The following is a 13,267-nucleotide window of genomic DNA, read 5'->3' as shown; positions in this document are numbered from 1 at the left end:
GAGGTCTTCGAGTCTTGCTGCAGCTTAATGTGGGCAGCCATCCCATTGCAGTTTCTTGATCAACTTACTGAGTTGTAACTTCAGCCTATTTAGGTTTCGTGTCTTCATTAATCCTTGAAGGAGGCTGGCACATCACAAAACTTGACATCTCCCAATGGTAGAAACATCATGAAGAATTTTGAATTTTTACTCCAATGAGATTTATTAAAAAAAAAATTAAAAAAAAAAAAAACAAAAACAAAAAATATTTATGTACATTTTTTTTCTGTAAATACCAGTGTCTGTAATTAAGAAATGTATTTTATTTAAAACTCAAATGCTTCAAGTATATTAACTTAATCTGTAATAAAAACACAACTTTTGAAATAAATGTATGTAATGTAACATTACAGTTTTCTTTCTGTGCTGTATTTGAGCTACCTTCCCAAAGTCATAATTCAAATACTTTGCCAAAAGAGGGGACATTCACAGTAGTTTCAATGGACAATGAATCAAAGCCTCTGACTCCATGAATGAATATAACAGACAGAGTAGATGCTGAGGTTCTATTCCTTCAAGCTGGGGGAAACATGATGAGATCCCTGTATTTCCATCCAGCAGACCACAGGAAGAACTATGTATGTATGAACCTGTTCAGTACAGGTACAAGTTTCAGAACTGCAGTATGTGCCCAGTGTGACAGAACAAATGTGTTTATCCTTTCTGCAGAACAACCCCTGGTTTCTATGCTAGTCATACCTCCACGTGTTCAGAATTCCTATACAAATGTCCCAAATCCTCCCAGGTAAGATTTGTGTAGAGTGAACAATATAAATAAATAAATAAATAAATAAATAAAGGAAGTTTATAGTCAGCATGATAAGATGGAGTGATGGCAGGTTGGTGCTAACTGCTACACTAGTCACTCACAGCCATTGAATTCAGAACCAGTGGCAAAAGGAGCTTGGAAGGAGAAAGGGTCATAACATCACTTTATTGATTTATTGCCTGGCTTGTTCTTTTGTATTATTTTCCTTTCATCATACAAATATTCGTGGCATTTTAAGTCCTTAGGAACTGCACCTTGTTTAGTGAGAGTCCAGAGAGGTGACTTCAGCTGATGTTGTCTATGCTTTAGTAGGGATGCTAAGAACTGAAGCCAGCAGTTTTCATTGCCAGCTAACACTGGGAGAAGGACTGCCTTTGGAACAGACTGGTGTAGGCAGCTTCTGTGTGCAACATACTCCAGTCTTCTATCCATAGCACGATGAATGGTTCTAGAACCACCATCTGTGTATCAGCTGCAACTTTCACTGTGCAACTCAGAGAATTATCCTTTTATTTATTTTTTTAGCTACCCTATTTTTTTTAGATTCCAGGAAAAAAAGAATGTTTTTTCTTTGAAAACCAGATAAACTCGGTAATAATGAATATTAGTAAACACAATGCTGCACCAAAATTGGTGAAATATGCACAGTCAAGCTAGGAGCACTCAATAGTTTTGCACACATTAAATTATTACTTTTTTCTGCGCCACTCAACATAGTCTCATTATGCCCCATTAAACCCTGATAATTAAAACAAAATATATTGGAATTGTTTATCCTGGACTTTGTAAGGAAATGAGCTTCATAATAATGCCAAGGGAAAAAATTTATGCTGCACCAGAACTTGTAATTAGAATAACAATTAAGCAAAAGTATGCTCCTGTTTTATTTATATATATACATATTTATATATATATTTAATAAAGGCACAATTTGTTAATTGAAATAAATAAGAATTCCAGAATAAGGAATGCTACAATTTGAAACTTCAGATTTAGCTGAACACAGCACGTTTAGGTGGGATGCCAAAAAGCAATAGCTATGGTTTTGAAGAGAATGTAGGCAGTCTTCAGAATGGGTAGTCTAGAAAAGAACTGGTGGCACAAGATGGAGTTGTTATTTTGTATTACATTGCAACAGTACTAAGAGAGAGCAAGAATGGCAGCAAAACACTGAGGATTCCATAGAGGATGTTCTGGATTTGAAACTAAAGAGGCTCAGGTAAGTGAGGTGCATGCAGTCACATCATGTTGGCTATTGTGCGATGGGAGAGCACCAAGCCTGGCCCAGTTACCTCTGCAGCAGGATGTTAGTGGGCTCTGGGTATGCTGTAGAGAGAACACAGACCCACGAGAGATCAGGTTCTGTGGTCTCCCATTTGTAGAACCATTTGTTCTTATAAAGAGTTACTAAGGTGCTTCTGTCATGAGATGTAGAGAAAGTTGCTTCTTGGCACTGAAATATGGGAAATGTGCTGGGAAGTTTGGTGACTGGTGAGGCAGAAGGGATTGGTGGGGAGGAACAGGTTGGGGATAATTCCCTTTCAGAGAAGAGGTTATAGCAAGGTGGGGATCAGATAGAATGGTAGGTAATGGCCTTAAGATACACCAAGGGAGGTTCAGGACGGATATTAGGAAAAAATTCTTCTCAGAAAGATTGGTGATGTACTAGATGCGCTGCCCGGGGAGGTGGTGGTGGTGGTGTCACTGTCCCTGGAGTTGCTCAAGAACCATATAGATGTGGCACTGTAGTGCATGGTTAGTGGGCGTGGTGGTTATGTGTTGATGACTGGACCATATGATCTTAGTGGTCTTTTCCAATGATCTGTAATTCTATGATAACTGAAATGTTCCCGGCCCAAAGAAGCTGGAGCACAGTGGTGTGGTAAGCAGTTGGAAGGCCTCTGCTCTGCACCCTGTTAGGAATGCTCTGATTTGTCTCTACTTCGCCTGGGGTGTGCACAATGGGGCCATTCTCCTGTAGGAAGAATGGCATTTACGTGCTTTACTGAAAAGATCTGCAGAAGATAGCATTTGGTTCATAGCCGGGGAGCTTTCCTCCTGTAAGGAGAGGAGCTGAGTTCCTGGGCTTTGACCTTTCCGATCGCCTCCCATCCTTTAAGATTACATCTACTTCCATTTGTAAAGATACACGAGTGTTTTACATGTGGACTCTTACACACAACCACAGGCATATGCACTCTCGTTTGCCTTCCTTCTGCTTCGTCCCAGGCTGCTTCTCAAAGGGCTACTTATCTGTAACAGAGGTGGGTGTTCCACACTAAGCTGTGAACATTGCCACATCCAGGGGATGCGTTTCAATGGCCTCATACACAAATATGTCACACCCCGGCCACTTTTTCTCTTCTGGTGCTTGGTATAGCTCACCTTCAAGGAGAGCAGTTAGTAGGTGTGAACTGGCCTGTGGTGAATGAGACAATTGTGCCTTACAACAGCTAATTGCATGTTTTCTTCCTTCCTACTGGGTTCATTGCTAGAAGCCATTCAGAGAATAAGAGAGACTGCTAACTTTTTGTTGTCGTGTGGATATGTGCAGTTATAGATTCAGGCAGATACTAACTGCCCTAATTCAGAGCTAGATTACAGCCTGTTTTCATTCTGGTAAACAAAAACTGTGAGTTTTGCCTGTAAGTGGGAAAATGACCTGTTTCTGAGAAACAATTGACCTTTAACTGAAACTGATTTGGTGATGCTGTAAATCCAGACCACATGACAAAAAGCAGTGCTGTGGCGGAAGTTCTAGCATAGTAGTTCAGATCTGCTCTCAAAAACCTTGCTTAGTTAAAGTTGAGCTATCAGGTTAAACAGAATTATCAGGCAGCATAAAGCCAGTATCAATGATTGCAGGTCACCATAAGTTCTGCATCATCCAGTTGGCTTGAAAGGAATCAGCTGTTCTCTCTCAAGACAAAGACTTTGCATTTGTTGAACTCCACATGGTATTTGTATTTTACCATGTAAATAACTTTACATTTCCAAGATGTGTTATTGAGTATTAGCACTGGGTTTTGACAGAGCTTTTCTTCTGCTGCTGCTGCTTCTTCTTCATTTTTTTTAATATTGTTTTTTTTTAATACTTAAAAAAAATATATATGTCAAACTTCACATTTATTTTAAGGCTGTGGCAATGCAGAATCTTTCCTAAATTCTCTAGACTCTGTAGAAACCCACTGTTCCTGAGTGAACCTATTTACATTTACGTGTTACAGTGGGGATTTCACACAGGTTGTCTTGATAATTGCCTGGATCATGAAATCAAAGTGGTTGGTTTATTTTCATAAAGTATTGTTCAATTATGCAACATATTGTTATCTAGTTTTCTGACGGAAAATACATCAGCAAATAACTAACACATGCATATTGCTTCGGAGATGTCTTGAAGACTCCTAGGGTCCTTTCACCCAGAAAACAATAATATCTTGTTTCCAAATATCATTTAACAGTTATTGCAGTCTTTCTAATTCACAGGGATACATTTTGAGAGGTGCTGCATTTTCAGCCCTAATTTTGCAATCTGATAGTCTTAGAGCCGAACCACAAGTCTGACTCTCAGCCGATACCACCCCTGCAGTCACCAAGTGAAGTTTCCAAATTGTCCTGAGAGCTTCGGGAGCCCCACATTGCTGTGTGGATGGGAGTCATATGCTGCACGTAGTTGCCATTTTCAATTGCCCACCAGCTCCCTCCCCTGGAGGATGCTGCAGCCACTGATTCTTTGTGCATAGTCTGCAGCCATCGAAGTTCTCCTCTGGTTGTTCTTAGTGGAAATTTTCAAAAGTTTTATTATTTTTTTTAACAAAATGTCCAAAGGGTGTGGTTTTCTTCCTTTTTTCCTTTTTTTCCTTCCCCTGCGAACAGCTTCATTGCTCACAGCTCAACATTTAACCTTTATAGAGAGAAACAAGTAAAATGTTCTGACCAGGCTTCTTGATCTGGTTTGAAAGAAATTTGCATTCTGGGATTTGAGACTGAAACTGAAATGCAGTGTAAAATTGAAGTTTGAAAATGTAAATATTTGTCCAAGGACAGCTGAGAAAACAAATTAAAATAAACAAATAAGTGATGTATTCGGACATTGCAAACCCTAGATAAATTCTAGAGTATGCCAAAAGGTTCTCAGCTCCTACTCAGCCAAGTATAAGCAAACTAATTAACAGCAGAACTATGGCCATTCCATTTCTTCTGCTGTTTCTCAGATGACAGCTCATGCAATTATCTCTTGCTTCTTGAGCAAGACCAACTTTAGGTTCAAGAAGTCCATCAGTGTTTCAGAACTCCATGCTCCTCAAGGCTATCCAACCTTTCCCTTTTCCCCACTCAGTGCCATGAGATTGGCAAGTTTTGGTAACTTCTTTGAGCTATCTCACCATAAATAAGCCTAGAAATTAGCTTATGCATTTTCTGCTGTTAAGTAAGCGACTGTGCAAGTACCAAAACCTGTGATAACATGTTCCTGTTCAAAGCCCGCTCTGAAGCCTTTCAAACTTAATTCTTCTGAAGACCAAGTGCTATGAAGTGCCTGAAACAGTGATAGGACCTGAATTTTAAGGTAAGAAATTGGAATAGGAAGTTGTAAAGAGAGGATTCGGTGGTCGTGGTTTATGAGAAAGATAAGATTAATGAAAGTACAGTTGAAAGGTGACATGGATGAAAGTTGAATTTCTTTTAGAAAGCTCTGCAAATCCGGCTTCTAAATTTTGCATGGCCCTGCATTGCCTTATTCTTTAGCTCAAAGAATGAATTATGATTTCCTCCTTTCCTTCATTCATGTAATATTCAGCTTGTTTAAATGGTTCTATCTCATTCTCTAAATCAACAAATCTCTGAACATCAGTGAACACCATTATCAGTGTTGTTTCAGCAATGCCTTTCATTAGAAATACTCTAGTGCAGAGCATCCAGATCTTGGAAATATCTCCAGAGGGATTTGAATAGAGAAAAGCATAGTCCCAGTTTCCCATCAAATCAAATACTAAAAGACAGAGCAGGAATGAAATTGGCTTGAACTTAAGAATGCTTAGAAGTATAGGCAAAAACACTGAGGGGGTGCTACATATAAACTGTTACACATGGCAACAAGAAGAAAAAGGAGGAAAAGAAAATTTTATGCTGCCCTTGTGCTATTTCTGAATAAGCAAAAGGGTTTATCTTGTTGGCAATGAGAAAAAGTTTTGGCATTATCCCATCTGATGAAAAGCAAGTCCACAACAGCATCAAAATACCTATCTAAGCACCATTAACATAGTGTTGGACCATCTCCATACTCAAGTGGAGATCTAGGGCCAGGTTATTCTGCCAGAAATCAAATTACCTTGCCTTGTTCACACAAGATGTGATGTAGAAGTAGAGACCCCACATCTCTGCAAACAGTGAGCCATTTTCAGGGTTTCTGAAATCACGTATAATTTCTTGGCAATAGTCAGCATCTTTGAAAATCATATCATTCTTTTATAGGCTCAATGTGGAGCCTAAACTTGGACAGATGTACCTGAGAATATTATATTCTTGTTTCTAAACATGCTCCTTTAAAACAAAGCAGGTTAAACAATTGTACTAGAGATGTATATTTCAAGGGCCAGTTCCTTCCAAGCTTCTGGAAAACTCCAAATAAACTATCAAGTCTACAGTAAAATAAGGGCCACACAAAGAAAGTGAAAACTTAAATCTGAGTTATAATGTGTCTTTCAGTTTTTAACTTTGTACAGCTTTCACAGCTTTCTATTTTCTATGCATTCTGTGTGCTTTATGGACAGTAGGAAATCATTTTTCTGCCTTTGACCAAGGTATGTAGTATCAATAATTGTGTCACTCATATTTATGTAAAACCTGTAATATTTTCAAAAAATGATAGATTCTGGCAAACTAGAGCAGCAGTTTCTAGCAAAATAATAATAATAATAATATATATATATATACGATGGCAAGGTCAAATAATTAAGATATTGGCTTATCTACTCTAAGTCCACTGCTCTCTTCTGCTGTAGCTTTTCGTTATAGACAGCTTGAGGAAATTGTCAGCTTTTCTGTGCCTAATTTTCCTACCTCCAAGTAACGCTACTAATTTTTCTCACTCTCATATCTACTCCCTTGGAAGTGTCTTCTCACAAATCTCGTTTAGAAGTCTCATTTTAGTGGGAAAGAGCACTGACATCTTCACTTAAAAAAAAAAAAAAATAATAAAACCAACAAAACCCAAAATGCAACATAAAATCAGTGTTCCTTTGCATCAACAAATCCTGGCATTTCAAATGGTAACAAGTGCAGGGAACAAGCACAGGTTCTGTGAAAGTGCAACCCCATGTAGAGAAATGTTGCCCTTGAAGTAGCCTCCTGGCAGACAACTGTCCTGTGCTTCTAGGGGTGCCATAGGGTATTTTATTCTCCATGGAATGGGAAGGCAAAGTATGGTTTATGGGCTGTCATCTGTATGCTTGTACAGTGCTGGTTATGGGTTACAGTTCTGTGCATCTTTAAAAGGCAGTACAAAGTTCTCTCAGATATGGTGACAGTATGGAAGAGGCAAAGTTGAGAGAAGGTGTGTTAAGGGTGATCTGTGTTGAATGAGTGTGGTACCTGTGGAGACAAAAGATGCTGTGGAATCTGGCCTGGCACACTTAAATAAGTATGGTAAGTTCTCAGTTCTCAGTGGTAAGGAATTTCAACCAGTATCCTTCCCCTCCCATTCACTTCCTCTGCTACTTCCTGACATTTCTGTCCAAGTCCATTGATTTCTTAGTCATTGCAACAGGCTTTGATTAGAGAATTTCCTCTTCTATATTACATGTTCTTATATATAAGGATCATGTAATTTTATTTCAGGCACCAGCTTCCAAATAACAAAAAATAAATACATCATAAGCACTTCTCATTAGAGAAAAGATGAAGAAAAGCTTACTTTCATTGTAAGTGGGACAAGGAACATAAAAGTTGAATTACAAAAATGCATTTGCCTTGTGTTTTAAACATGCTGTAGCTAGTATAACCAGCACACACACTTTGGTGTAATTGCTGCTTTCCAGCTCGGCCTAATTGATGCTCTGATTTGCAGTCACCTACCTCTGTGAGCCCATGTTTCATTACGTTTTACCCTTGCTTCCGAAATCCTAAAATCCCCATGGAGAGAAATAGATTACAGCAATGCAGAGCTTTTGTGTGTGAACAGACAATTCTTTCTCCCCTATACTTTTCGTCATCCACATAGGAACAGTGAAAACACAGTAGGTTGATGAAGGGAAATATTTGTTATATACAAATGCTCCTTATTTAGGCAAACATAACTCCTTTTGAACTCAGTAGGAGTTTAAGTAAAACTCTGAATTAAAACTGCAGTGGTATAAAATCATCTTAGAGATATTTTAATAACCTAATTGGGATGTTTATACTGCAAAATTGTGTTACTCAGTCTGTACTCATAATTAGAAAGAAAAAGTTCTTTGCCGAAGAATGAGTCAGTATTTTCCATTGAAAATGATTTAAATAACACCATTTTAAACATGAAAATATCATGGTTTTAACTTTAAATAGGCATTCCAGTCATAATTTTTTAAAAAATAACAACAACAAAAAAACCCTCTAATGTCTCCTGCAGCTTTGATTTCGAACACGTCACATTCTTCATTAAAGCAATCATTGTTAAAACAGAGGGACATAAAGCAACATAGGATTTATTCCTTCATTAAACTGATGATCCGTATATGAAGCCAATTAACATTATGAGTCTGGTGAACATCAAGTGTAAAGAGGTTACAGAAAATTAAAAGCAGTCACCTTGGTCTTTAGATAAAGAAAGAACATTTTTACATTATAAATTATAAGAGTGTCCAAGCGGGACAAATCGGCAAATTTGGTTAATTGGAAAATACATTTTACTGCACGTGAATTAGGGTAAAATAACCTTTTAGCTGCTAGTCTTTTTTTGTGGTCAGGTATTGAGAATCATGGGAAAGGAGCTGCTTGAACATGAAAAGACAAGAGAGCCACTCCATCAAATCTGATCCAGTCAGACTTTCTTGAGTTTTACAAATGATCCCCTCAGAGCTGAGGTCTCTCAAGGTAGATGTCAATTTAGTTATGTTGCTTGTCAGTTCAGTCCAGGGTTTTACTGTCGCAGTAGAAAAATTAGAAGAGATGTGTTTGTCTGTGCAGCATGGGAACAGTCTTGCTTTAAGACAGATGGAATCAGCAAAAAGTCTGTTCTGAATTGTATTGTATTTATTTTTGTTACTTGAACTTTTATTTGCAGGCTTGTTAACTGATACTGTCCGTAAGGATGACAATGATAGTAAGTGTGAATGTCTGTGACAGACTTTAACTACTTCTCACAGAAAGGGATTTTTTGCTGAAATAACTCAACTCTGTATATTATTTCGTGCTTCAGATTGTTTTTATTGCTGGCTTTTTGTACGAGAGGAGGTACAGGAAAAATGCCGTCCCATGACCCGCCGCAATTTCCTCATCATTTTCCGGGAGTCCCAACTTCGCAGGCAAGCATCTATAAAAGGAAGGCAAGGAGAGCTTAGGAACAGCGCTGACAGCAGTCTTGCTTACGGGGAAAGGAGCGACCCCGCGCTTCTCCCCGCAGGACGCGCCGGGCAGCGCGCAGCCGGGCAAGGCGGGAAGGGATGCGGAGCTCTCCGTGGTGCTGAAACGCGCCCCTGGGTTCGGTTCGCCGGAGGACGGCACCCAAGACTCCCAAGCTTTAACTTTTAATTATGCCAACCCCACGTCTCGCGCATTAAAATTAAACAGGCACCAAACTGGCTAGGGGTGGAGGATTATATATTACTTAGTTATCTGCTTGTTTTGCAGCTGCTACTCCTTGGGAGAAAGTTGAGCCAACCAGCTCGCGGTCATACCGCTTCTATTCAAAAAGCAGCGATTTGGAGCACTTCCCCCTGCTCCATTTCACCCTCTATGCCCCCCACAATACGCTGAACTTGAAGGCTTCAAACTGCTGGAGAAAGTGAGTCTTGGAGCCAAAAGAGCGATGCAGATCCCTGACTAGAGTGAGGCCTTAGAGTGCCATAATGAAGTTATTATTATTTTATTAAGGGTTCTTAAGATAAAACACTTTCACTCTCTCTCCAACGCCAGAGAGAAGAAAGGATAAGGCACATCTGTCTCCATGCAAAGAGATCCCACAGTACCGGCCCTGCGTGGATTTTAAAATTCAGGATGCAGAGGCTGATAGGGAAGATACAGACAGTACCTCTAGGTTATGTTTTTCTTTTTAAGGTTAATTGACCTAAAGTGTGTGTGGCTATTTTAAGGAGTGCATTCGGATTCAGAACATTGTTCTTGCATGGTGCTGTAAAAGCCAGCTCGATTCATGCTATACGTTGCTGTTCGGAGACTTGCCTGGATGGTAAGTCAATAATGTTTGCTGTCAAACAGCAATTTCCTTAAAAGCCTCTACGTATGTGTATACATATAAAGATATTTATATATAAACATGCATGTCTGTAACTTTCTAAATATTTCACCAGTATGAGAAAATTCTAGGTGAATGGATAAGATGATGTTTGGATCTCTGATTTTGCCTTATTTTGCTAAAATGATACAATTCTAAAACATTATTACAGCTTGAATATACATTAGGGGAATTTCTGCAGCTATGTCTAGTGTGAAAGGCAGATAGTGCAGGTGATATTTCTAAAGCTAATTAGTATTTATTTAATGAGATCACATATTCTGAATAACTTTCCAAAGACATTATCTCTTTAAAATCTCTTTCTATTTCTGCACCTGTATCATCTGTATCTTCTTTGCTCTGGTATGAACGTGCTACATCTTTAAACTCCCATCAGATCTAAAAGAGCCTGTGTAGATTTGCTCGCCCTTCCTGTACAGAACATTACAATGTTTATGAAATATTAAATTTGTGTAGTCTGCCGGAGAAGCAATTGTTCCAAAATAAAATCAGCAGTCTAGACGAAACATAGACACCAGAACTTATCAACAGTTGTCTGACTTACATCTTCTGATGCATCTTGAGTGGGTCATAATACCAACTTTATTTTCAGTGGTGCATAAATTAATTACACGCATTTAATAACCAAAATATCATTATATTCCCCCTTTAATATCATAAAGGCTTTACGCCAGGGAAGCACTTAATGTGCAGGGGGCCATAACAGGCTATTATCCTTGTGTAATGCTATTACAGAACCAATTATGTGCCATTATACTTGCTTTTTTTGCAGTTTATGTGATTTGATCCAATCCCGCGTCCCTGACTTGAAAATTTCATCTGGGTACTTTAAAGTCTAATTTTCACCAGGGCTGAGGCAAGGGCCATCTCTCTCCGCTGAGCCTATGTCTCGGATGCATTTTAAAAGTAATTGCAAAGGGTCCCGACGCATATCATTTGCAGACGGGAAGCGAGCATAAATCCAGAGACCCCTCGCTGTGAACAAAATCAAACTTTGCTGCGGTACGATCGCTTGGAAAGGCGAGGCGTGTGCAGAGCGGCCCCCCAAAACCCAGCCGACGGCAATTAGCAGCCGCTTTGTCAGCGGGTCCGGGCGGCGGGAACGGCTCGGCACGGCTCGGCTCGGCTCCACACGGTTTGTCACGGCTCGGCACAGCACGGCTCGGAGGGCCCCCCTGGCCCCGCAGACTGGAGCACCCCGATGTTCGCGGGCCGCCGCCGGGGGCCGCCGAGCCCCGGAGCGCGAATGCTCGGAAAAATAATAGGATTTTGTTGTTGCCACTCACATTCCTGATGTTTGCTGAGAAATGATGGGGTTTTTTTCTTTTCATCTTCTTTTTTTTTTTTTTTTTTTTTTTTTCTTTTTCTTTTTCCCTCCTCTACACACCACGTGGGCCATTTGTAGGGCCCAATAGACCTATCCAAGTTACTCACTGTAGACAGCGCTGGAAATAATCAGATTAAGGCCAATTATGCGTGAGATTATAAAGGCAAGTGCTGAGAGGCAGAGCATGCTGTAGACAGATATAAAGACATCTGGCCACTTCCAGAACTCCACAGAGCCCTTCTGTCTCTGCAGCCAACAACTCACAGCGCCTTATTCCAGTGCAAAATACCCCAAACCTTACTGGTGATTTTTACTTCAGTTCGGTTTAGGTATGGATTACTATTTTTATTTGCATTCTGGATTTTTTTATATGACTGCATGTAAATTTGAACTTTTTTTTTCTTGCTGAGGACATTGGTTTCCAACCCGATCACAGCTCCCAGTGTGTATTTGGATGCTTTAAAAAGAAGACAGCCTTTAGGTTTTATTGCTGTTTCACTTAGGTAAAATAGTTCCGTTTGATTTGTCTGTTAAACAGCTCATTCTTAGCTCTAAGTAAGTGTTTTTCTTTATATTACTATTTACTCCTGAAGTAAATCTTTGAAAGAATTCGATGTACTGATAGAAAGATGGATAAATAGGTGGATAGATAGATGCGTAGATGGATGTATGGATAGATGGATGGACAGATGGAAGAGATAATCAGATGGATTGATGGATGTATGGATAGACGCATAGATAACAGAATGAAAGGTAGATAGCTATTTGCAAAGAAAAGGGAAGCAAAGAAAAGGGAAAAAAAATAGCAACAAACTTTTGCTGGTTCTGATTACTATACACCTACCATGGAGTGTTCTGCATTTGCCTTTTCAGCTCGCTGCACGCAGCGTTAGATAGGACTTTCTCTGCCTCCTCTGGGCTGGCTCTGGGCTCACCAGGGAGTTTCTGGGTGTTTCCTTCTGGCTGTTCACCTGCTCTGCTCTTTCCCTCTCTGTCCCCAGGTCGGCAGCAGAGCCCGCGGCGGTGCCCGGCGGAGGACGCGGTGCCGAAGCGGGGGGCAGCGGGCGGCGGCCCGGCCGCGGGGCCATGTTCTATTTCCACTGCCCCCCGCAACTCGAGGGTGAGTGAGGCCGTGTGGGGCCGGGGCTGAGGGTTCGTGTATGCTGGGGTGGAGGGGGTGCTGCACTCTGGTTGTCCTCGCACAGGGAGTGTGCCGAGATGAGATGCGAATCTATAGAAAGAGCCCCATCTGAAAGCGCCTCGTCTTTTTCCAAGAGCAAACACAACCCTTTGCCCCCCTCCCTCTTGTCACAAGATGGAAAGAAGGATGGCATGGGTTTGGGTTTTTTTAATTTGATTCCTGTTGGAAAGGCCTTGTTTTTGCACCCCCCGCCCTCGTTTTGCCACCTGCCTCCCCTCCGCGGATAGCGATCCCGCAGTTGAGCCTCAGGCTACGAACGAGATGCTTTTCTCCCCTCCCAGCACAGATGTTGGTGTCATGGCTGTAATCGGGACACTTTCAGGACGTGGTCACGCCTCCTCCCTCCAGCCACAGGGACCGCATAAATCTTTCATGTTATTTTACAAACATTCTGCGGGAGGATGGGGAAACACGGGGCACGGCTGGGAAAAAAAATAATCAAACACACACACACACACACACACACAAAAAAAAAAAAAAAAA

General features: G+C 40.5%; 1 protein-coding gene across 1 annotated transcript in view; it reads left to right on the top strand.

Annotated features, from left to right (window-relative positions):
* Positions 1-12,669: 12,669 nt before the first annotated feature.
* The window catches only part of DRGX (dorsal root ganglia homeobox), a 14,241-nt gene continuing 13,643 nt past the window's right edge, over positions 12,670-13,267 (top strand). The window contains exon 1 of the mRNA XM_042863500.1: positions 12,670-12,703. Within this exon, the coding sequence (XP_042719434.1) occupies positions 12,670-12,703 (34 nt within the window). The remainder of the gene's footprint in view (positions 12,704-13,267) is intronic.

Source organism: Lagopus leucura, unplaced genomic scaffold (assembly GCF_019238085.1).
Source record: "Lagopus leucura isolate 7727_CA_CO unplaced genomic scaffold, USGS_WTPT01 Super-Scaffold_739, whole genome shotgun sequence".
NCBI classification, from domain to species: domain Eukaryota; kingdom Metazoa; phylum Chordata; class Aves; order Galliformes; family Phasianidae; genus Lagopus; species Lagopus leucura.
The sequence above is the reverse complement of the archived record's forward strand: the minus strand, read 5'-3'. Positions and strand labels throughout refer to the sequence as shown.